The 22,976-nt window shown below is 48.1% G+C and overlaps 1 protein-coding gene across 1 annotated transcript in view; it reads left to right on the forward strand.

Moving 5' to 3' along the window:
• oacyl (O-acyltransferase like) overlaps positions 1-22,976 on the forward strand; it is a 116,020-nt gene that overhangs the window by 81,397 nt on the left and 11,647 nt on the right. Inside the window, exons 15-17 of the mRNA XM_038792951.1 lie at positions 895-1,008; positions 12,277-12,406; positions 15,560-15,746. Coding sequence (XP_038648879.1) covers positions 895-1,008; positions 12,277-12,406; positions 15,560-15,746 — 431 coding nt within the window. The remainder of the gene's footprint in view (positions 1-894; positions 1,009-12,276; positions 12,407-15,559; positions 15,747-22,976) is intronic.

A 22,976-nucleotide genomic window follows, 5' to 3' on the forward strand; every position in this document is an offset into this window, starting at 1 on the left:
TTAGAGGTATAGGGATCAATTGACCTTCAGCTTTGTTTTTGGGAAGGCCTGCCACATCATGTGCCACTTGGGACTTGACAGGCCAGTGGTGGACCTTCCCCTGGGATCAAATCATGCTTCCCAATGTGGAATCCTTCGATCAGGCACTTAGTGCCTTTGAACAAAGGACACCCCAGCCTCCTGGAAACCTGCAAGCCACCCTGTGTGGGTTTGCTTCTTGTGCTTCTGTTTGGTGAGACCCCACCCACTGTTAGGTTAATACCAGCGATGACAGGATGAGGCCCTTAAGTGGGCATTAATTACCCACTTAAGGGTTACAATTGACACCAGGTTGGGAACACTGCCCATGGGTCCTCCTGCCGGGGTGGAGTGGGGAAGGCAGCGAGATCCCCATTTAACCACTCAAAGACTTCCTGTCTGGGTAAATGACGCCCCCCCCCCCACCGCCCCCCCCCCCCACCGCGCCCCCCCCCCCCCCCCCCCCCCCCCCCGGCCTAGTGACCAACTGGGCACCGGACAGAGAAGAGCATCAGATTCTACTCAATTAGCCTTCTTGTAAACGTCCTTCATATGTCTCCACACACAAAACATTCTCAAGTAATCCTTAGTGCCCATTTTAAATTGGTGGGAAATGACTCAGTCAAATTTCTTTGCAACCTCCATGAGGTTGCAGGAATATTCAAGCGATGTTGCTGGTGTCTAATTAAAATATTGAGTTCTGTACTGGGAAATCTGGCTGAGGGTTTCGATGATGCAGCAGAAGGAGGAACATTTGGAAATGTTTTGGAAAATTGAAATAATTTCTTAATGGTGACGACTTGTCATCGTTCAGCAGGATGACTGAACGCTTTTATATTAAACAGCAGACATATTAACCTTTCTATCTGTGTTTAGGAGTAGATTGTTAATGATTGTTCTAGCAGGAATTCTGTTGTTGGCTTGTTTCATCGTCACCGCTTTGATCTCCTGGTTCCTCAAACTGCCAATAGGACTTCACTTTGATTCTAGGTAAGCGTTGTATTGAGACACTGTTAACTCTGGATAAGTACGCATCTATTAACAGATGAGTACTTGACGTGTTTCGATGACATGCTCCACTTGCTATCTTAACTGAAGCTTTAGCCCATTTCTTTTTTAAACTGGTTCAAAAATTATCAGAACTGCTCCTGCTCTGCCGTTAAAGCTTAGCTGGAAATGCAGTAGAAATGCTGTTTACATGCATTAATGAGATTCCCGTTGCTCTTCCAGTGAATTGGGGGCGGGTCTGAAAAAATTCCAGGCTCATGTTTCCAACAAAATAGAAGACAGATGAATGTCATGCAAATGCATGAAACACTAATCCACTGGCATCACCAACGGCAACCTCCAGGCAATAGTTTCTGGTCAGAGTCAACATGGGGCAGGGGTAAACATAATGAGGAGATCTAAGATCTGAGATCTGATTTACACCCCAGTGTTTTTTTTTTAAATCGCCTAGCTTTTAATTAAACCATGTGATGATTTTTTAAAAAGCCGATGTGGGGTTGGGCACCGGTTTGGGCAGGTGTGGAAATTTGAGCCATTGGCCGGCCGGTTACTGCTCCATCCATCCTCCATTTTCCCCGAGGCAGGTTGAGGAAGGGGTAGCAGGACTACAGCGGCTTGCTAATTCAGATAGTTAATGGCTACTTACTGTGGGGAAGAGTTTGGCTCCCTGGAGGCAGCCGCCTGTAAGGCAGGCTCAGAGGCCATCCCTGTCTTCCCTCTGGCAGGTAATTAGCAATTTGGAGAAAATCACAAAATTACAAGTGAGTGACTGTTCTGATCACATTGCAATCTCCTGACCCCCTCCACCCCCCCCCCCCCCCCCCCCCCCCGCTTCGAAGACTCAGTTTGAGTAATATTTATATGCATGGAAGGAGTCATGTTGAGGTGAGGGTAAAATGCTGAGTGGACCTCCCAGTGAATGATGTTTTGGTCATGCATGCCCAAAGGTGGGTTTGCTGGGTTACGGGTATGGGGTGGAGGTGTGGGCGTATGTGGGGTGTTCTTTTCAGGGGCCAGTGCAGACTCGATGGGCCGAATAGCCTCCTTCTGCACTGTAAATTCTATGTCTATGTCTATGCTCCTACAAAGTGTTGTAAATTTATTTTCTGCCAGTGACTGCAATTCAGAAGCTCAAAGTAAACGGGTCAAATTTGCAACTGGAAGATAACTAAAAACAAACGTTGAAACTGAGGAGATAGTTTGGAAACAACAAAAAGAATTAGATGAAATTTAGGAAGATATACGTTTTACTAGCTCCCACCAATGGCTTTGCTCAACCTGTCAGAAGTTTTAAGAGCGGTTGAGGATGGGGGGTGCAGAGGTGAGGCCGAGGCCAGCTTGCCTGCCCTCACCATGGTTGTGGTCCTTAGGTGGCTATTGGTCACTTATTTCCAGCTGGCTGCAATTCTGAGGCCGTTGTTAAGAACAGGTACAGGTTAGGCTTTTTGGGCCTTGGACAGGAAATGGGGGTGGTGCACCCATTGCTAGCTCCTTTTTAGATCCCCCCCCCCCCCCCCACATCAGTTCAACCTCCCCTTACCCCCTCTCAGCTGCTCTCTCCCCATCTGCACCATACATAACTTTTTCCTGGGCACTCAACACTTCGAATATGGAGGCTGCTTGTTGTCCCAGTAATGGCCACTGCCCCTGGTAGTGCTTCTGGAACTCTAAGGTGGGACTTCTTCCTCTTCACTGAGTTGGAGAGCCAACATCAGGTAACACCACTATCTGAAAAATCCTGCCATGGACTACATAAGTACTCAAAGATAGCAGGAGATGAACTTGAACTACCTAATAGTTTTAGTAGAATCAAATCTCAATGAGCACATACATTGCAGAGCAGGAAACAGCAAGGTAAATAAATGTAAAGCCAAAATAGCAAAGGACAAGTTGGAGGAAGTCCTGCTTAAAATAGAAGGGCTGAAATTGCCATATTGATCATATTGAATTGAGCCTCGATGTGATTCAGAGGTCTCTGAGACTAATTTCTTGCATCACAAGCCTGAGATATGAAGAATGGCTTGGTTGTTTAGTCTTGAAAAGAGAATGCTGAGATGACCTCGTAAGGTAAATAAGAAAATGTTATAGAATGGGTAAATCATTTTTTAAAATTATTTTTATTCATGATTTTCCATTTTACAATAATTTGTCACAGCATAAACCATATTACCCACAGTAGATGATACACAAAACCCAACATAACCTAAATCCCAACCAACCATACCCACACCATCCATCAAGGGAAGAAAAAACAGTTGAAAGACAAACAAAACAAAACAGACCCCCCCCCCCCCCACCCCTCCCCCACCCCCCCCCCCCCCCCCCACCCCTCCCCCCAGCAACTGACGGTGACTAATTCCATAAAGTATTATGAAGGACTGCCATCTCTGGTAGAACCCTTCAACCGACTCCCGAACAGTGTACTTGACTTTCTCCAGGTAGAAGAGTTCCATTAGGTCACCCAACTATCCCAAGGCGCGGGAGAAATAGAAACCAGTTTACATTGAGCAGAACTCTCCTCCAGGCGATCAACGAGGTGAAGGCAAGGCAAATCTTCACTCCCCTCTGCAACCTCAGTGCGTCCGACACCCTAAAAATGCCACTGGAGCAGCCTTCTTCAAGGCTATGTCCAAAGTGGTGGGGGTGAGGGTGGAGCCATGCCCGATAGTGGCAGTCTTCGGGGTTTCAGACCAGCCAGATCTATTCCTGGGGAGGAGGGCGGACGCCCTTGCCTTTGCCTCCCTGATCGCCCGCCATAGAATCCTGTTTGGCTGGCGGTCAGCAGTACCACCCAGAGCTGCAGACTGGCTGTCCGACCTCTCGGAATCTCTCCAAATGGAGAAAATCAAATTCGCCAGCTGAGGGTCAGACGACGGCTTCCACAGAAAGTGGGAGCCATTCATGCAATTGTTCCGGGACCTGTTTGTGGCCAACGTACAAGAGGAAGAATAGTCGGGTGGCCAAGAATCAGGGGGAAATGGACGGGAATCGGGGGAAGGTAGCCAGAGGAGGGGGGGGGGGGGGGTGCTACGGGTTCGTTATGGGGGTTTGATGGCTAGCTAAGGCCCAAAACCAAACTATAAATAAATGCCTATAAACATGTGCCTAGGCCATATTGGGGAATATAAAATATGTATGCCGGCTAAAGGGGGCGGCCACAGTTATTATTACGAAGATGCTTACCCGTAATATGTTAATTTTGGCGTGTTTTTTTTTCTTCCTTTTTTTTCTCTCTCTCTAATAATTTGTAATTTGTTGGATATAAAATATGAAAACTTAATAAAAAAACATTTTATAAAAAAAAAATGCCACTAGAGGACAAGGCTCCAGATCGATATTCAGAATCACATTGTGCTGAAGAAGCAGACCCAAATGCTTACCAGTTTGGGGCAAGACCAGAACATGTGTGTGTGATTAGCTGGTCCCCCAGAATACCAATTGCACCTATTTTCTACCTCCGGAAAAAAATTACTCATCCTAGCTTCAGTTAAGTGTGCCCAATGCACTACCTTGAACTTGATTAGAGTGAGCCGTGTACATGAAGACGTAGAGTTCACATTGCGAACGGCCTCAATCTACACTTCATCATCCACTACAGGTCCCAGCTCCCTCCCCTACTTCGCCTTAACCCCATCCGTCAAGTCTGAATCCTGAGACAGAATTCACCCATGTGCAACCCTCCTCCAATCCCACCAACACAAGGATCCTTTCCAACAAAGATGTCTGTGGTGCCTCGGAAAATGTTGGGAAGGCCATTTGTACAAAATTCCTGATCTGGAGGGATCTGAATGAGCTTGTCTCCACAAGCCCAAACATCGCCGGCAATTCCTCCAAGTTGGCAAACTGTCCCTCTATAAACAAATCCCCATATTTCTCAAGCCCCTTCCCTTTCCACACCCCGAACATGGCATCCAATCTCGATGGCTCAACTAAGTGATTGGCACAGATGGGGCCAACCTCGACACGGATCCAAGCTGCCTGAAATGCCTCCATATCCTTAAGGTAGACACGACCACTGGGTTCAAGGAGTGCCTAGCCAGAGAAAACGGACGCAAGGCCATCGCCACGCATCCAAAATAGATCCCCCACATGACCTCGCCTCTATCTGTCTCCATATGGAACCTGGGTCACTGCACCATTCCAGCACCTTCTCAGCATTAGTTGCCCAATAATAATAAAGCAATTTCGACAATGCTAGGCCCCCTGACTGCCTGTACCTTTGAAGACCTCCTCTGCAGATCTTCGACTCTTGCCCGCCCATATAAAGGATTAGATAAACCCATTATTTGTGAGGGTTAAAGAGTTAGGGAGGAAGATAGGAAGACATTGAAACAAAAACAAAAACCTTGGGAGAGAATTAATTTTGATTGTCTGGACTCTGCTCACCAGGCACAGGGGAAACTTGTCCCACTTTTGCAGATCGGACTTAACCTTGATCATCAGGCTTGCAAAGTTCAGTTTATGAAGCTGGATCCAATTATGGGCCACCCGCACTCCCAGATACCTGAGGCTAGAACTAATTAAGCGAAAAGACAACATCCCCAAATTGGCTCCCCTCCTTGGTGGGTTCGAACTTCGAAATGGTACCTCCACTCCACCCTGTCAAGTGCCTTCTTGGTATCTAAAGACACAATTACCCCTGGCTCGGGTTCCTCGGACGGGGAGAGAACAACATTCAACAGCCTCTGAATATTGGCTGACAATTGCCGGCCCTTGACAAAGCCTGTCTGAAGCTCTACAATCACCTCAGTGAGACAGTGCTCCAGCCTTACTGCCAGCACCTTAGCCAGTATTGTGACGTCCACGTTTAGCAGCGAGATAGGCTGGTATGACCCACATTCACATGGGTCCTTATCCTTCTTCAACAGTAGTGAAATAGCGGCCCGAGAGAGTGTAGCAGGCAGGGATCCTGGGACAGGGAGTCATTAAACATATCTACCAGTAATGGAACCACCTGATCCACAAACTTCTGACAGAATTCCACTGGAAAACCATCAGGCCCAGGCGCTTTACCCGTTTGCATCCACCCAATACCAGTCAAAATCTCCTTTGAGCCTAATGGGGATTTCAACTCTTCCCATCTCTCATCCCCCACCACCGGAAGCTCTAACTCATCTAAAAATGTTGGCATGACCACCCTCCCCACCCCTACAGAGGGCTCTGACCTATAAAGATTCTTGTAAAAAGCCTCAAATGTAGCGTTATCTGGGGTGGAAACTAACCTACCACCCGATTTCTTAACGTGAAAAATCCCGCTGCCTGTCACCTCAGGTGATGAGTGGCTAGATGGCTGGCCTTCTCCCCATACTCAGAAAAGAACCCCCTTGAATGCTGCAACTGTCTCAGCGCCTTCCCTGTAGGCAACCGATCAAACTGTGTCTGCAGCTTTTTCCTGCTTACCAGGTTAATATCACACGAATACCTGCGGTCCACCTCCAAGATATCACCCACCAACTCTGCCTTTCCACCTTTTCATCCCTATCTATTTTTTGAAAAAAATAATTTTTATTAAGATTTTCACAAAATATCAAAAACAGAAAATATCAACAAGAAAACAGTATTAACAACAAAAAGAAAAAAAAAGAAAAAAAGAAAAACCCCCAAAACCAAACCCCCCCCCCCCCCCCCCCCCAACCCCCCAGTAATTACAAAAAGAAGAAATAGGTTAGCACCCGGCATAATCAACAAACACATGTACCCTTTCCTCCCTTCCACCGAAACACCCCCCTCCCCCCCCTCCCCCCCCCCTCCCCCCTCCCCCCCTCCCCCCCTCCCCCCCTCTCCCCCCTCTCCCCCCTCTCCCCCCTCCCCCCCCCCCCCTCCCGGGTTGCTGCTGCTGCCGGCCAATTTTCCTACCGTTCTGCCAGGAAGTCAAGGAAAGGCTGCCACTGTCTAAAAAAACCCTGTACTGATCCCCTCAGGGCAAATTTCACCCTCTCCAATTTAATGAACCCCGCCATATCATTGATCCAAGCCTCCACGCTTGGGGGCCTCGCATCCTTCCACTGAAGCAAAATCCTCCGCCGGACTACTAGGGACACAAAGGCCAGAACACCGGCCTCTTTCGCCTCCTGCACTCCTGGCTCCACTGCTACCCCAAATATCGCGAGCCCCCAGCCTGGCTCGACCCTGGATCCTACCACCCTCGACACCGTGTTTGCTACGCCCTTCCAAAATCACCCCAGCGCTGGGCATGCCCAGAACATATGGGCATGGTTCACTGGGCTCCCCAAGCACCTAGCACACCTGTCTTCGCCCCCGAAGAACCTGCTCATCCTCGTCCCGGTCATATGAGCCCTATGTAGCACCTTGAACTGTCTGAGGCTAAGCCTTGCACAAGAAGAGGAGGAATTCACCCTTTCCAAGGCATCCGCCCATGTCCCCTCCTCAATCTCCTCACTCAGCTCCTCTTCCCATTTACCCTTCAGCTCCTCCTCCGAGGCCTCGTCTACCTCCTGCATTACGTGGTACACGTCCAAAATCCTCCCTCCTCCAACCCACACCACCGAGTGCACCCTGTCCCACGTGGGGGCAACAGAGGGAACCCCTCCACTTGCCGCCTGGCAAACGCCCTGACCTGCATGTACCTAAACATGTTCCCTGGGGGGAGCCCAAACTTCCCCTCTAACTCACCCAAGCTTGCCGCCTGGCAAACGCCCTGACCTGCATGTACCTAAACATGTTCCCTGGGGGGAGCCCAAACTTTCCCTCTAACTCACCCAAGCTTGCAAACCTCCCATCTACAACAAGGTCCCCTAACCTCCTAATACCTACCCTGTGCCAGCTAAGAAACCCACCATCAATGCTCCCTGGAACAAACCGGTGGTTCCCCCGTATCGGGGACTCCGTCGAGTCCCCCACCTCCCCCCTATGCCATCTCCATTGCCCCCACATTTTGAGGGTAGCTGCCACAACCGGGCTCGTGGTATACCTCGTTGGAGGGTGTGGCAACGGCGCCGTTACCAGCGCCTCCAGGCTCGTGTCCACAGAGGACACTATCTCCATCCTCTTCCATGCTGCTCCTTCCCCGTCCATTACCCACTTACGCACCATCGCTGCGTTGGCAGCCCAATGGTACCCACAGAGTTTGGGCAGCGCCAGCCCCCCCCATCCCTGCCCCTCTCCAAAAACACCCTTCCCACCCTCGGAGTCCCATGCGCCCATACAAATCCCGTAATACTCCTGTTGACCCTCCTAAAAAAGGCCTTCGGGATAAGGATGGCGAGGCACTGGAACAGGAACAAAAACCTCAGGTGCACCGTCACCTTGACTGACTGCACCCTGCCCGCCAGCAACAGCGGCAACATGTTCCATCTTTTAAAGTCCTCCTCCATTTGCTCCACCAACCTTGTGAGGTTAAGTTTGTGTAGGGCCCCCCCAGCTCCTAGCCACCTGGACTCCCAGGTACCTAAAGTCCCCCCCCCCTGCCCTTTTCAGTGGGAGCCTACCAATCCCCTCCTCCTGATCATCCGGGTGCACGACGAACAACTCACTCTTACCCAGGTTGAGCTTGTACCCTGAAAAGCCCCCAAATTCCCTGAGAATCTTCATCACCTCCGGCATTCCCCCCACTGGGTCCGCCACATATAGCAACAAGTCATCTGCGTAAAGTGACACTCGGTGCTCCTCCCCACCCCGCACCAGACCCCTCCAATTTCCCGACTCCCTCAACGCCATGGCCAGGGGCTCAATTGCCAACGCAAAGAGCAAGGGGTACAGGGGACACCCCTGTCTCATCCCCCGGTGCAACCAAAAGTACTCCAATCTCCTCCTATTCGTGGCTACACTCGCCATCAGGGCCTCATATAACAGCCTCACCCAACTGACAAACCCCTCCCCGAATCCAAACCTTTCCAGTACCTCCCACAGGTACCCCCATTCAACCCTATCAAAGGCCTTCTCCGCATCTAATGCCACCACTACCTCCGCCTCCCCTTCTACCACCGGCATCATTATAACATTCAGAAGCCTACGTATATTGGTGTTCAGCTGCCTTCCCTTCATGAATGACCCCCGGCACACAGTCCTCTATCCTTGTGGCCAAGATCTTCGCCAACAGCTTGGCATCCACATTTAACAGTGAGATCGGCCTATACGATCCACACTGCAGAGAGTCCTTGTCCCGCTTAAGGATCAAGGAAATCAGCGCCCGTGACATAGTCGGGGGCAAAGCCCCCCTCGCTTGCCTCGTTAAAGGTCCTAACCAGCAGGGAGCCCAGCAGGTCTGCGTACATTTTATAAAATTCAACCGGAAACCCATCCGGCCCCGGCGCCTTCCCCGACTGCATGCTGCCTATCCCAGTGACCAGCTCCTCCACATCCCTATCTATATGCAACTTATACGATATAACCTCCCCCATAATCACCACTTTCAAGGCTTCTCAAAGCATGGAAGGCGAGACAGAATTATTTCCATCGAATTCTACATACTCGCCAATGGCCTTAGACATGCGTCCACAGAACCCCATATCCGCCAATAACTCTACATCTAAATTCCATGGTGGGCGCTAAATGGGTCCCGATTCCAGAACCAAATCTACCAGATGTGGGGTATGATCTAAGATGACAATGGCTGAATATTCAAAAAAGTTGATCCTGGAATACACCTTATGTACTGGGGAGAAGAACGAGAATTCCTTACCCTCTTGGATGCATAAACCTCCACAGAAGTGGTCCTCTTATCTGCTCCATAAAGTGGAGATGCCGGCGTTGGACTGGGGTGAGCACAGTAAGAAGTCTTACAACACCAGGTTAAAGTCCAACAGCAGTGCTCCTAAAGCTAGTGTTTGTAACAAACCTGTTGGACTTTAACCTGGTGTTGTAAGACTTCTTACTCTGCTCCATAAATATTAACAATGTCTTCGCCACACCCAAAGGCATCAACAGTTTTGGCCTAGAATAGTCCAACTTCGGACCTATCACACAATTCAAATAACCTCCAAAAATCAGTTGGTATGTATCCAAATCCAGAATGGAAGCCAACAGCTTCTGAACAAATGCTGTACCTTCCCAGTTTGGGGCATATACATTAACTAATACCACCAACATACCTGCCAAAGACCCTGTAACCTTCACGTACTTACCGTATGGGTCCGCCACAACCTTGTCCGCCAATATCAAACCATTTGTTGATTAAAATTGTCATCCCTGAGCCCTACCGTCGAAGCCCGAGTGGAAGACCTAGCTAACCTGACCCTTCTGCAGTCTGGTCTGGTCCTTCACTCGCAGATGAGTCTCTTGCCAAAACACTACATCAGGCCTCAGATTCTTTCGGTGAAAGAAAACCCTCAACCATTTTACTGGGCCCCAATCCCCTTCTATTCCAAGTGACCAACCGAATTGGGGTTCTCACACTCCTTTGCAATCCGGAGCCAGCCATTTCCACTGTAAAGGATTATCAAGCGTCTGCCCAGAGGGTGGAGCCCCAAGACCCATTCAAGATGACCACCAAACCAACCTAAAAAAAATGAAGCAAAGAAGAGGCCTTGGTCACTGTCAGAAAATGGACCCTCCACCCTCCCCTAAACTCAGCCCCACCCAAACATCCATATTGATTACATTCCAAAGAACAATAACTCCTTCGAACCAACCGCAACCAAACAAAACTGCTCGGCTCATTGAACCACAAAAAACAGGTCCAAAAGGCTGCAGCCCTTCCCCCCCACCTCATTCCCATTTGCTAGCTAAAGGTCTACTGCGAGCGAGAAAGCCCCTACCCGGGGCAGAAAAAAGAGAAAGAAACACCCTACCCAGCCTGGCTACAACAATACAACAAAATTCAACACGCCTACCAAAAGCACGACCCCCCCCCCCAGGGAGCTATATGTTTCCAAAGAAAAGAGAAATAGCACCGTACATGATATCCTACAAAATGATTAGCCTCCCATCCCCACCATACAACCTATGCAAAACAATCCAATCCAAATAAAGAAATAATAACAAATCTATACAAAATACCCCAAAACATCTTCCCATAAACAACCATAACAAGTGCACGCAGAGCCCTTGTTTCACTCAACCTCAGCCCATGCTCCATAACAAAAACTTCAGCCTCCTCCGAAGTACAAAGTAATGGTCCCTTGACCCCAAGGTAACCCGAAGACAGCCTCGCAGGGTACACCACTCCAAACCTCACTCCACTCTTGCTTTGGCCTTATTAAAGGCCACCCGCTTCTTTGCAAGCTGTGCACTGACATTCTGGTCGATTCTAACATGGCTCCCTTCCCATCTCAGATCATGCTTCTCCTTCGCCCATTTCAAGACCCGTTCCTGCTCCTGGAAGCTGTGAAGTCTGTCTATGACCACTCATGGACTCATTCGCTTGAGACTTCTGCAGGAATGTCCGATGGGCCCTGTCCAACTCTGGAGGGGACGCCAGTATGCCCTCCCCCACCACCTTACCATACATCTGCGAAAAGTGCGCAGTTGGTTTAAAGCCTTCCAAAACCTCCGGCAACCCCATGACCCTGAAGTTTTGTCTCCTCAACTGATTTTACAGGTCATCCACCTTCTCGCTCAGATTCTTATTCTTCTCCGCCACCACTGAGATCTCAGCTTCCAGCTAGACAACTTGGTTGCTGTGCCTTAATAAAGCTGCCTCCACCCCCTTCAATACCACGCCATGCTCCTTCACAGCTTACAAAGTTCTCTCCTACATTTTGCAGACAAAACCAGCGCCTCCTCTATCAATTTATGGAGAGTATCGAACATCACAATCCAATGCCTCTCAAAATGCTTTTCAAATTGCTTTTCAAATTCAGTACCCAGGAGCCCAGTTGGCATGTCTCCGTAATTGGGGTAGCCACAACTGCTGGAGCCGCCGCAGCCATCTCCCCTGCTGAGGCTCAACACAAAGCCTCTGAGCCGGTTCATGAATTTCCACCTGCAGACATCTTAGTTGTAGCCTTTTTTGGCATACTTTCACACATGAACCCCTCTATTTTCTTCTGGGAAGAATTTGCCCACCAAAAAACCCCGGTAACTGGGTAAGAAGGGCCAAAAAACAAATAGCCAGATGGGAGCTACATAGTTCACAACCTCCTCCTACATACCACCACCGAAATTTGGAATGGGTAAATCTTGAAGACTACTTCAGACTGAACCAGAATAATGTGCCACCAGATCGATTGTGAAGTCACGCATATATGGAAATGTTCAGGGCTTTGAACAAAGTGACTACGAATTTATTAGCTAACATTCTTTTAATAGTCATTCATTTTCTGTCACTAAATGTATTATGTTTCTCTTCAGACTGTTTACACATGGGGTGTACAATATACAATACTATATAAAACCTTATTGCCGTTATGGTCCGTTTTTAATTGGAATTATGCTGGGAATTTTAATACATCAGAGAAAAACACCACTGCTAACCACAAAGGTACTTATTTTCAGACAGAATGAGGTGAAAAAAGTCAACAGTAGATATTCATGTTTGTGCAGTGGTGAAAACGTCATTAGTGTATCTGTTGTGAAGAATTATGGATATTCCCTGTGTCACTTAAAGTTGACCTACCTATGTACTCCCAACATCCTTCCCATCATTTACCATATTGTGAACCAAGAACTGTTATTGTGGGTTTGGCTTTGGATTCATTGGCTTCTTACTCTAAAAGAGATCTTGATTGAGGCGGTAGTCTTTCGTTCAAAACACCTTTATTTATATCACTAACTGTTTACAAGGTTATAGAACGTGAGGACATAGCTACAACTCCATTCTGAAGTGCCCCTCACTCATCTTCTCTCAGATGACAGAACCGTATGCACTTGCTCAGTAGCTATCATTAGAGTTAACCCATTACACTACAGTAACTGGATATGCCATGGCATCCTGTGTCAAATCCCTACATTTTGACACTTACTGCAAGCAGTAAGTTTGCTGCCTTCCATGTGCCCCCGGCAGACTTGTTTCCAGTGGGGGAGACATGTAAAATGAGGAGGGGTGGTGTAGAATGGGATGGACATCCATCCCACCAACTTCCTGCCCACCACCGAGCTCAGCACCATAATATGGAGGGTGGGCAGGTGCCAAAATTGGCAACCTTCCCCCCAGATTTAAATGATCAATTAAGGGTAAATAGACTTGTTATCAAGCCAGTTGATCCTGATAACACACTACCCATGCCATAAAAGGTTTGGTATGCCATCCCCCCCTATACTACTCAATCCCATTCAGTTTCCACTGTGTCACATCATCAAGATTGCTGAAGGCAATATCCTCTGTGACCATAATCCTGGAATTCTGTCCTTGCTTGTCTCCCTAACATTTACTCTGTGCTCAACAATCACCTTTCCTCCACTTCCATGAGACTGTCATTTCATGGCTACACAACTAGCTATTCTCTTGAAAAGTAAAGTAACAAAAATCAAAGTGGGTAAGTCAATCTCAGGAAGTCAGAGAGGAGATAGCAGATGCCTTGATCATAATAATGTTAAATCATCCTTAGCTATATAAATAGTCATGATGTGGAGATGCCGGCGTTGGACTGGGGTAAGCACAGTAAGAAGTCTTACAACACCAGGTTAAAGTCCAACAGGTTTGTTTTAAACACGAGCTTTCGGAGCACTGCTCCTTCCTCAGGATTCACCTGAGGAATGAGCAGTGCTCCGAAAGCTCGTGTTTGAAACAAACCTGTTGGACTTTAACCTGGTGTTGTAAGACTTCTTACTATATAAATAGTGCTAGGGGGTTGTAAATTAGCCAACATGATCATTGGTCCATAACTTCCTGGCTCCCCAGTGTCACATTTGTGGGCTACTTTCCTCTGTACCATTGCGCTGTGCTGGGAACTATCCAACAAACTGATTTCAATCATTAACTTCGGATGGTTCTGCAAGTTTTACACCCACAATTACTCTGAAAGAGTTAGAGGGAATAAAGGCACTTCTAACTTCAGCGTAATTATTTTAAAGACCCAGGCCAGCCTGCAAAGGACACACCTCATACACCCTCCAGGGTATCTCCACAATTTCCCATCGAACTAAACACCCAACGCCCATAGTATTCCCCACCAACACAGAATTCCCCAGCCCCACTCCTCAACCTGACCACCTCTGTGCCAACCAGTCATGACTACACATCAGTCTGACCTCCCACCCCCCTCACCTGACTAGTCCCACCCCCCTGCTGTCCAACTTAGGAGAGGTTATTGGGTTATGGGGATAGAGTGGAAGTGAAAGCTTAAGTGGGTTGGTGCAGACTCGATGGGCCGAATGGCCTCCTTCTGCACTGTATTTTCTATGTTATATGTTACCCCACCCTGATGCTTGATCCCTCCCCAGTTCCGAAGTCTGACTCCCTCCCCCCCGATATTCGACCTCCCACTACACCTCCCCCCCACTCCACTGACATCTGACTCCCCACTCCCTATGATGTCCAACTCTCCCCTCCCCCACTGATATGTGACTCTCCCCCTCCCCCCCGATCCGAATCCCCCTTCCTGATGTCCGGATCACCCCCCCCACTCCCAATGTCCAAACGCCCACACCATTCACTCACCTCGAAACTTACCTTTTCACTTTCAACGGGACCTTTACACTGTCCTGCTTTATGGCAGCTGGTGCTGTAAAAAGGTGACATGTCCCCCTTTGCTCTGCTCATTTTACATTCGCTGCCTGAGTCTCCCAGTCTGAGTCAGGAAGATAGGGCGAGACGGGGGCCTTACAATTTAGGCATACGTGAGTCTGTGCAGAGTAGCAATCTGCCGCTGAATGCCACTCCGAGGAAGTTATGTCCCAATATCTCTGAAGGTGGGAGAGAAAGATAAATAATTATATTGATGCGACCATCAATTCATTCAGAGACACGAGTTGAAGTAAACTGTGGCTTTAATCGGCTTACAACAGAGCCTGCCTGCGACTATGCTGAACTGAGGGCGGACTCGCAGGACTGCAGCACTTATACTTCCTGCTGGGGGCGGAGCCAAGGGCAGAGCCCTGTACATGCTCCTCATCTTCCCCTGTGGGCAGAGCCACGTAACGGCTCACAGGTGGAGCCCACAGGGACACAGTAATGTACAGTGTGAATTTATAGTGGTTACACATTCACCACATATATATACCACAAGGTTTAGTGCTACTTACTGGAAAACCCTTAAGAGTTAATTTTCAGTTTCTGTATATGCTAGAGCATAGTTTTCCACCAACTCCACCACTGAAAGAAAACCAGTAACACATGCTGATAGTAGCATCCATTTAGAATCCTGATTGTCACCATTTGTGGCTCCATAAAGATCCACACAACACTTACTTTAGCAATTATACATGCCCTACCTGACCCATGATAGCTCCGTCCCCTTATTTATTGAATTTAAATCCCTCATTTGTAGAATGACTCTTTGATGAATCATTCCATGGCTTTGGCTGGCTCTTGTCTGCAACATTTTTCGATCCTTCCTTCTGACCAAGCCTTCATCTACCTGTCCTAATATTCTCTTAAAGGTTCTGTTCTTGATGTTCCACTGAACATTCTTTTATATCAAATGCATATTGAAATTGCTGCCAGTTACCAACACCAACATTCTTTGTTTTCTAGACTCAGATTCTTACTGGTTGGCTGAGTTCTCTAAGCACCATGGCTGCAGTGATAGCATTGGGGTATGCACTGGATGACTCAGTTGAGCACTACTCTGTTCTTCCTGCACTGTATCAGGCATTGCACAGAACAGCATGGGCTGCTGCAGTTGGCTGGATCATACTTGCATGCGAAGAAGGATATGCAGGTAGGGTGCTATTATTGTGAAATACAGACAGCCCGTGGTAATTTTCAGTTGTTAAACTTTTAACTAGATTTTTAATTATTGCATTCAGGTTTTCTCTTGTGATTCACTGACACAAGCTGTGATTCTCAGCCAGAGCACCTAGTTGAGTTCTGAGCTCCCGAGGAGCAAGAGAGAGTCAATCTGATCTGCTCTGATGCACTTCCTGACACCTACTTCAAGAGCATGATTGACAGAATTGGGAAGAATGATTCAGATTAGAGAATGTTCCAAATTAGCATATTCCAGTTTGTATTTATATAGTGCTAATCTGGAAAAATACATCAAAGAAATGAATGCAGAGCCAAAGAAGTACATGTTGGAAGAAGTCATTAAAAATGTAGTGGAAAGGTCAGATTTTAAAGAGAGTTAAAAACACTGGAGGTTCAGCGAAAAAATTTCAGAGCATAATAATAATCTTTTATTGTCACAAATATGAAGTTACTGTGAAAAGCCCCTAGTCGCCACATTCCGGCGCCTGTTTGGGTAAACTGCTCCAGGAATTGAACCGCGCTGCTGGGCTTGTTCTGCATTACAAACCAGCTGTCTAGCCCACTGAGCACAGTGTCATAGGAGCAGAGAGTTCAAAGAATTGTTGGTGGCTTTAGAAGATACTGAGCTGAGGAGGGGCCACACCATGAAAGGAGTTGAAAACAAGGCCGCTTGTCTGGTATCCAATCTTGAATGGGCCACAATTTCCTCCATCCAAGAACTGGAAAGACCAAATCCACCTATGTTGCAGCTAACTCCACGTGTTTTGGTTGACAATTGTGGCTACTCACGTGATTCTCAGTGGTGTCACACTATTCACTCATTTGATTTGATTTGATTTAGATTTATTGTCACGTGTACCGAGGTACAATGAAAAGTATTATTCTGCGTATAGTCCAGGCAGATCGTTCCATACACGAAAAACATAGGGGGCTGGATTCTCCGCAACCCAACGCCTAAATCGCGGCCAGCGCATGCGCAGCCTCTGACCCGGTAGTAGGGGGGCTTGTATCTGCAGCAAAAGTTGCGATATCTACTCCGGGTCCCTGCTAGCCCCCTGCAGGGCTGAGAATGTGTCCGTTTGATGCCAGGTTTTCTGGTCTAAAACTCTATCGTTTTGATGCTGGCATCGGGACATAGTCCCAATAATGGAGAATCCAACCCAGGACATACGATAAATAACAATGTAAATACATAGACACAGACATCGGGTGAAGCATACGGAGTACAGTACTACTCAGTAGAGAAGATGCGTGGACAGATCTGTTCAGTCCATAACATAGTCATTCAGGATCGGCTAGTTGGAGGACTAGTTGGAGGTCGTAGCACACATATATATATATATACTTTAAGGAGTTACTGGATAGCAATCAAGGGCAAGAACTTTAATAATAATAATTTTTTTTTATTAGTGTCACAAGTAGGCTTACATCAACACTACAATTAAGTTACTGTGTAAATCCCCTGTCACCTAACAGCACGTCTTTCGGGACTTGTGGGAGGAAACCGGAGCGCCCGGAGGAAACCCACGCAGACACGGGGAGAACGTGCAGACTCCTCACAGACAGTGACCCAAGACGGGAATCGAACCCGCTTCCCTGGCGCTGTGAAGCAACAGTGTTAACCACTGTGCCACCGTGCCGCGCTTAGGTCTTCCATTTCCTTATACTTCATGTGTGTTGACGTCAGTCTTATCAATCCTGCTGCCGAGCATTAATTAAACCGTTTTGTCTATGCGTATTGTGTCTTCATACTAGGTGGAAGAATTAGTAACTGAACCAATAATGCCTGTTTTATTTTGTTTTAAACTTTCTAACAAAAAGCATTCAGGGAGTCATTGAAATATTTTAACACAATGTTTCCAAAAGCCTGTCAGGTTGGACAGTTTACATCAGAATCTGAAGTCAATCTACTGCCAGCAGAGAGAGGTTCAAACTGTGGGAGCTGTGCAATTCCTCACTGTAGGGGAGCTCTGACTATCAGTAATGTGTTATTCACTGACAGTCTTCAACAGGCCAATGAAAGGTTATGGAATAGTTTTGACGCAAATTAATTGCATTTAAAGCTGTCATTTTCATAGTTTTCCAAAAACAAATGTGATTTTAATGCATTGTGAGAAACACACCTGCATCAGGAATGTTCTCATCAACTAACCTTTAATAGCAAACCGTTTTACATTGCTTAAATGGATGCTGAGCTCGGAGTACCAATCTGGTACTTGTCACGGTCATTTAGGCAATATCTGAAGCACTCCGTGTATATATGAACACTTACTGACTGCCTACAACATGTTTGTAGTTGTTAAGGTCAAATCCTGCTCAGGACTCTTTGCGATGTTAAAGCAAGGAAGCTGGGTGCGCTCAAAAAACTAACTCTACATTACAAAGGCTAAAAGAAAATGGTAGGGTGAGTTCATCACTGAGCAAGGAGTCTTTACTTACTTTTTTTTCTATTTCACCAGAATGTGCGCACATTAGGATTTACATATTGTAGGTGGGGAACTGGTGGTACAAGGAACTGCAGTCACAGTTATATGCAGCAATCCCTTAATTCTTTACCAAGATTACAAGAACTATTATTTAACTGTAACTCTAAATAAAAAAAACAAGCAACAATTTTTAAAATATTCATGTACAGTAATTATTTTTTTTCTTAAGAAATCACATTGAAGAGCCAGGACCCCTAGCATGATAGATAGATAGAGAAATACAGCACAGAACAGGCCCTTCGGCCCACGATGTTGCGCCAAACTTTTGTCCTAGGTTAATCATAGAATTTTGGACACTAAGGGCAATTTTTCATGGCCAATCCACCCAACCTGCACATCTTTGGACTGTGGGAGGAAACTCGGAGTACCCGGAGGAAACCATGAGGGCAGCACGGTAGCATTGTGGATAGCACAAATGCTTCACAGCTCCAGGGTCCCAGGTTCGATTCCGGCTTGGGTCACTGTCTGTGCGGAGTCTGCACATCCTCCCCGTGTGTGCGTGGGTTTCCTCCAGGTGCTCCGGTTTCCTCCCACAATCCAAAGATTTGCAGGTTAGGTGGATTGACCATGATAAATTGCCCTCAGTGTCCAAAATTGCCCTTAGTGTTGGGTGGGGTTACTGGGTTATGGGGATAGGGTGGAGGTGTTGACCTTGGGTAGGGTGCTCTTTCCAAGAGCCGGTGCAGACTCGATGGGCCGAATGGCCTCCTTCTGCACTGTAAATTCTATGATCTATGATGAGACAACAACAAAGATGAAAAGATTAAGAGGGAAGGTGCAGCAAAGAGGAGGCTGTAAATAGGATGTTGCGCCGCTCTGAAATCCTGCAAAAGAATTAAGTCAAAGTCTTTGCTGAGGATTGAAGGTGAAGGAAGAGTGTGTAGGCTGGCACATTTGAAATTTGGGCACAAAGTGGAAGGAAAGATCAGATGAGCAATAGTCATTGTAATATAAATAGAGATTCACAAGAAAGGGAGAGAGGTGAGAGAAGGACTGTTTATCATATGGCAATTGTTTTCTTGCATCGTGTCAAAGAGAGATGCATTGTGAGGCTCCCAGATAAAAAAATGCAATATTCAAACTTTGCACAGACTTTAGTTTTGTAGAGAGTGTTGCAACAGGATTTGTGCCCCATCCAGTTTCAGGTGTTTCCTGTTGTTTCAGATCCATTTCCAACATTCCTTTGGTGGTCTTGAAATTCCAGTTGAGGTTGATGTAAGATGTTTGTTTACTGGAGACAGTGGGTGGGATTCTCTGGTCCCCAGCCCCGCCTTTTGCTTGTGGCGGGATTCTATCTTCTCGCCGCTTGTTAATGGCATTTTCCATTGTAAACGCCCCATACCTCTGGGAAACCTATGGGCAGGGGTGCTCTGCCAGCGGGTAAAGTGAATTGCAATGACTGGAGAACTCAGTCCAGTCTCTTTTAAATGCTAATGTATCCTTTTCAAAGTGGATGCTAAGGCACTTGACGTTTCTTTTGATTAAAATTCTCTGTGATGTATTCCAAAATGTAATAGAGAGAGAGCCCCAAACATGAGAATAGCAGAATAGTGGGAACTGACAGAGGTGATGTACATTTTGCAATCTTTGTCTTGGTGTTACTGTTGCATTCTGTAGATAGCCTTTGCTGTAACAAACAGACAAGCTTATATTTAAAGTTTTTCACAAGTGACCATGTGACAGCTAGCTCTTGCTACACAATGGGTGGCAATCCATATTAATGAAGAAGTTTCAATCCCTCATTGTCAAAGCTATCAAGATGCCATTGAAACAGAAAAATATCCTTTGCACCCGCCTTGCATAATGAGATTTGTCAATTCCTCTTTATTCCCAGCAGTTACTGGAGTCAGGAAGTCTGCTGGCTTATTGTCCTCACATTTTGCCAAAGATTTGGACAATGGCAAGTGTGAAATTTATCAGGGAAATTGCCCAGGCATGATCCTCGGTAATCCAATTTTAGATGTTCCTAGGAGCTTGACCAGTTTGCAGATCATGTGACTTCTGCAGCAATTTTAATACAGTGGGCAGGATTCTCCATCCAGTGATGCCGGTATCATGAAATGCGATTGGTGGAGAATCGCGAGTGAGCTGAAAAGTGTGGCCGGCACCGGGCACCCGGCGGAATGGCATGTTCTGGCGCCGCGACAGCGTTGTCAATGCATTCTACAGCACACGTACAGTAAATAGCATTGGCATGTCATTTACGGGCCTGACCCGATTTTCTCCGGGGCCTCCGTGGTGTTCCGCCTCTGCCAGGAGGAATTACTGATGGCGGGTTTCACTTGTGGTTTCAATAATCGGGAAACAGGTACCTGCTGAGGGAGAGAAAGGAGGTCGGACATATTCCCAGAGGTGCGACCTTGGGCTGCTGGTCAGGTCAGTGACAGTGCTGGCTGGGGGTGGGGTGTGGGAGGGGATAATAGTGGTAGGTGATCATTAAGGCGACTGCAACACCGAACCTTTACAGGACGGAGTCCTTCCAGGCACTGAGAGGGGACATGTCTGGCATCTTGCAGCCCTCGGTGCACAGGTGCATCTGCACAATCACGGAGGCCTATATGCCCAGTTGGCACTATATATCAAATTCAATGTGGACCGAGCCCACCAGGATGCTCGGGCAGAGGAGTTCACCATCATCGCCAGGATGCCATAGATCCAGAGGGTGATCGATGGGATGGATGCCCCTCTATGAGCACCAGTCCATGGCGCTCACAGCCTCTGCCACCTGAGCCCGGGCCTGGTGTATGGCAGCGGGTGTCAGTCTTCTTCCCATCCCGGCGAATAGGGTGGCCCGCCTCTCCTCCACAGCATTCAGCAGGGTCTCAAACCTGCCGTCTGCAAACCGATGCTCCACTCTCCATGCTGTCATCTTGTTGGCTGGGATGAGTGTGTGTGGGGAGTGGAGTGCTGATATGCGACTCCAGTTTGTCAGCATCTCGAGTGGCAATCCTAACCTCGGCGAATAAGTTAAGAGCTCATGGTGTTCAGGGTAAGATCCTGGCATGGACAGAGGATTGGCTGACTGGCAGAAGGTAGAGGGGGGGGGGGGGGGGGGGGGTAAAGGGGTCTTTTTCAGGATGGCAGCTGGTGACTAGTGGTGAGCCTCAGGAGTCTGTGCTGGGACCACAAGTTTTCACGATATACATTAATGATGTGGAAGAAGGAACTGAAGGCCCTGTTGCTAAGTTTGCAGATGATACAAAGATCTGTAGAGGGGCAGGTAGTATTGAGGAAGCAAGGGGGCTGCAGAAGGATTTGGACAAGTTAGGAGAGTGGACAATCAAATGGCAAATGAAATACAGTGTGGAAAAGTGTGAGGTTATGCACTTTGGAAGGAGGAATTTAGGTATAGACTATTTTCTTCGGAAAGCAGAATCACAAGGGGACTTTGGAGTCCTTGTTCACAATTCCCTTAAGGTTAATGTATAGGTTCAGTCGGCAGTTAAGAAGGCAAATGCAATGTTAGCATTCATGTCAAGGGGGCTAGAATACAAGACCAGGGGCGGAGTTCTCCGACCCCCCGCAGGGTCGGGGAATCGCCCGGGGCCGACGTAAATCCCGCCCCCGCCGTGGCCGGAATTCTCCGCCACCCGGGAATCGGCGGGACCGGGAATCACGCCCCGCCGGTCAGCATGCCCCCCGCACCGATTGACGGGCCCCCCACGTGATTCTCCAGAGCGAGATGGGCCGAAGTCTTGCCGCTGACAGGCCAATCCCGCCAACGTGGTTTAAATCGCCTCTGCGCCGGCGGGATTGGCGGCGCGAGCGGGCCCCCGGGGTCCTGGGGGGGCCACGGGGCGATCGGACCCTGGGAGGTGCCCCAATGGTGGCCTGGCCCGCGATCGTGGCCCACCGATCGGCAGGTGGGCCCGTGCCGTGGGGGCACTCTTTTTCTTCCGCCGCCACCACGGCCTCCACCATGGCGGAGGTGGAAGAGACCCCCTCTACCGCGCATGCGCTGGTGGTGCGCTGATGCTCCGGCGCATGCGCGGATTCACGCCGGCCGGCGAAGGCCTTTTGGTCAGGCCCGACACCGGCTGGTGTAGCGCCAAAGGCCGTTGGCGCCAGTCGGCGGAGCGGGAGCCATTCCGGCGCGGGCCTAGCCCCTAAAGGTGCGGAGAATTCCGCACCTTTGGGGAGGCCCGACGCTGGAGTGGTTGGCACCACTCTGCTATGCCGGGACCCCCGCCCCGCCGAGTAGGGGAGAATTGCACCCCAGGGATGTACTTCTGAGGCTGTATTGGGCTCTGGTCAGACCCCATTTGGAGTATTGTGAGCAGTTTTGGGCCCCATATCTAAGGAGGATGTGCTGGCCTTGGAAAGGATCCAGAGGAGGTTCACAAGAATGATCCCTGGAATGAAGAACTTGTCGCATGAGGAACGTTTGAGGATTCTGGGTCTGTACTCATTGGAGTTTTGAAGGATGACAGGGGATCTTATTGAAACTTACAGGATACTGCGAGGCCTGGATTGAGTGGACGTGGCGAGGATGTTTCCACTTGTAGGAAAAACTAGAACCAGAGGACACCATCTCAGACTAAAGTGACGATCCTTTAAAACAGAGATGAGGAGGAATTTCTTCAGCCAGAGGGTGGTGAACCTGTGGAACTCTTTGCCGCAGAAGGCTGTGTCTTTAAGACAGAGATAGTAAGGGGGTTATGGGGAAAAGGCAGGAGAATGGGGATGAGTAAATATCAGCCATGATTGAATGGCGG

Source organism: Scyliorhinus canicula, chromosome 3 (assembly GCF_902713615.1).
Source record: "Scyliorhinus canicula chromosome 3, sScyCan1.1, whole genome shotgun sequence".
NCBI classification, from domain to species: domain Eukaryota; kingdom Metazoa; phylum Chordata; class Chondrichthyes; order Carcharhiniformes; family Scyliorhinidae; genus Scyliorhinus; species Scyliorhinus canicula.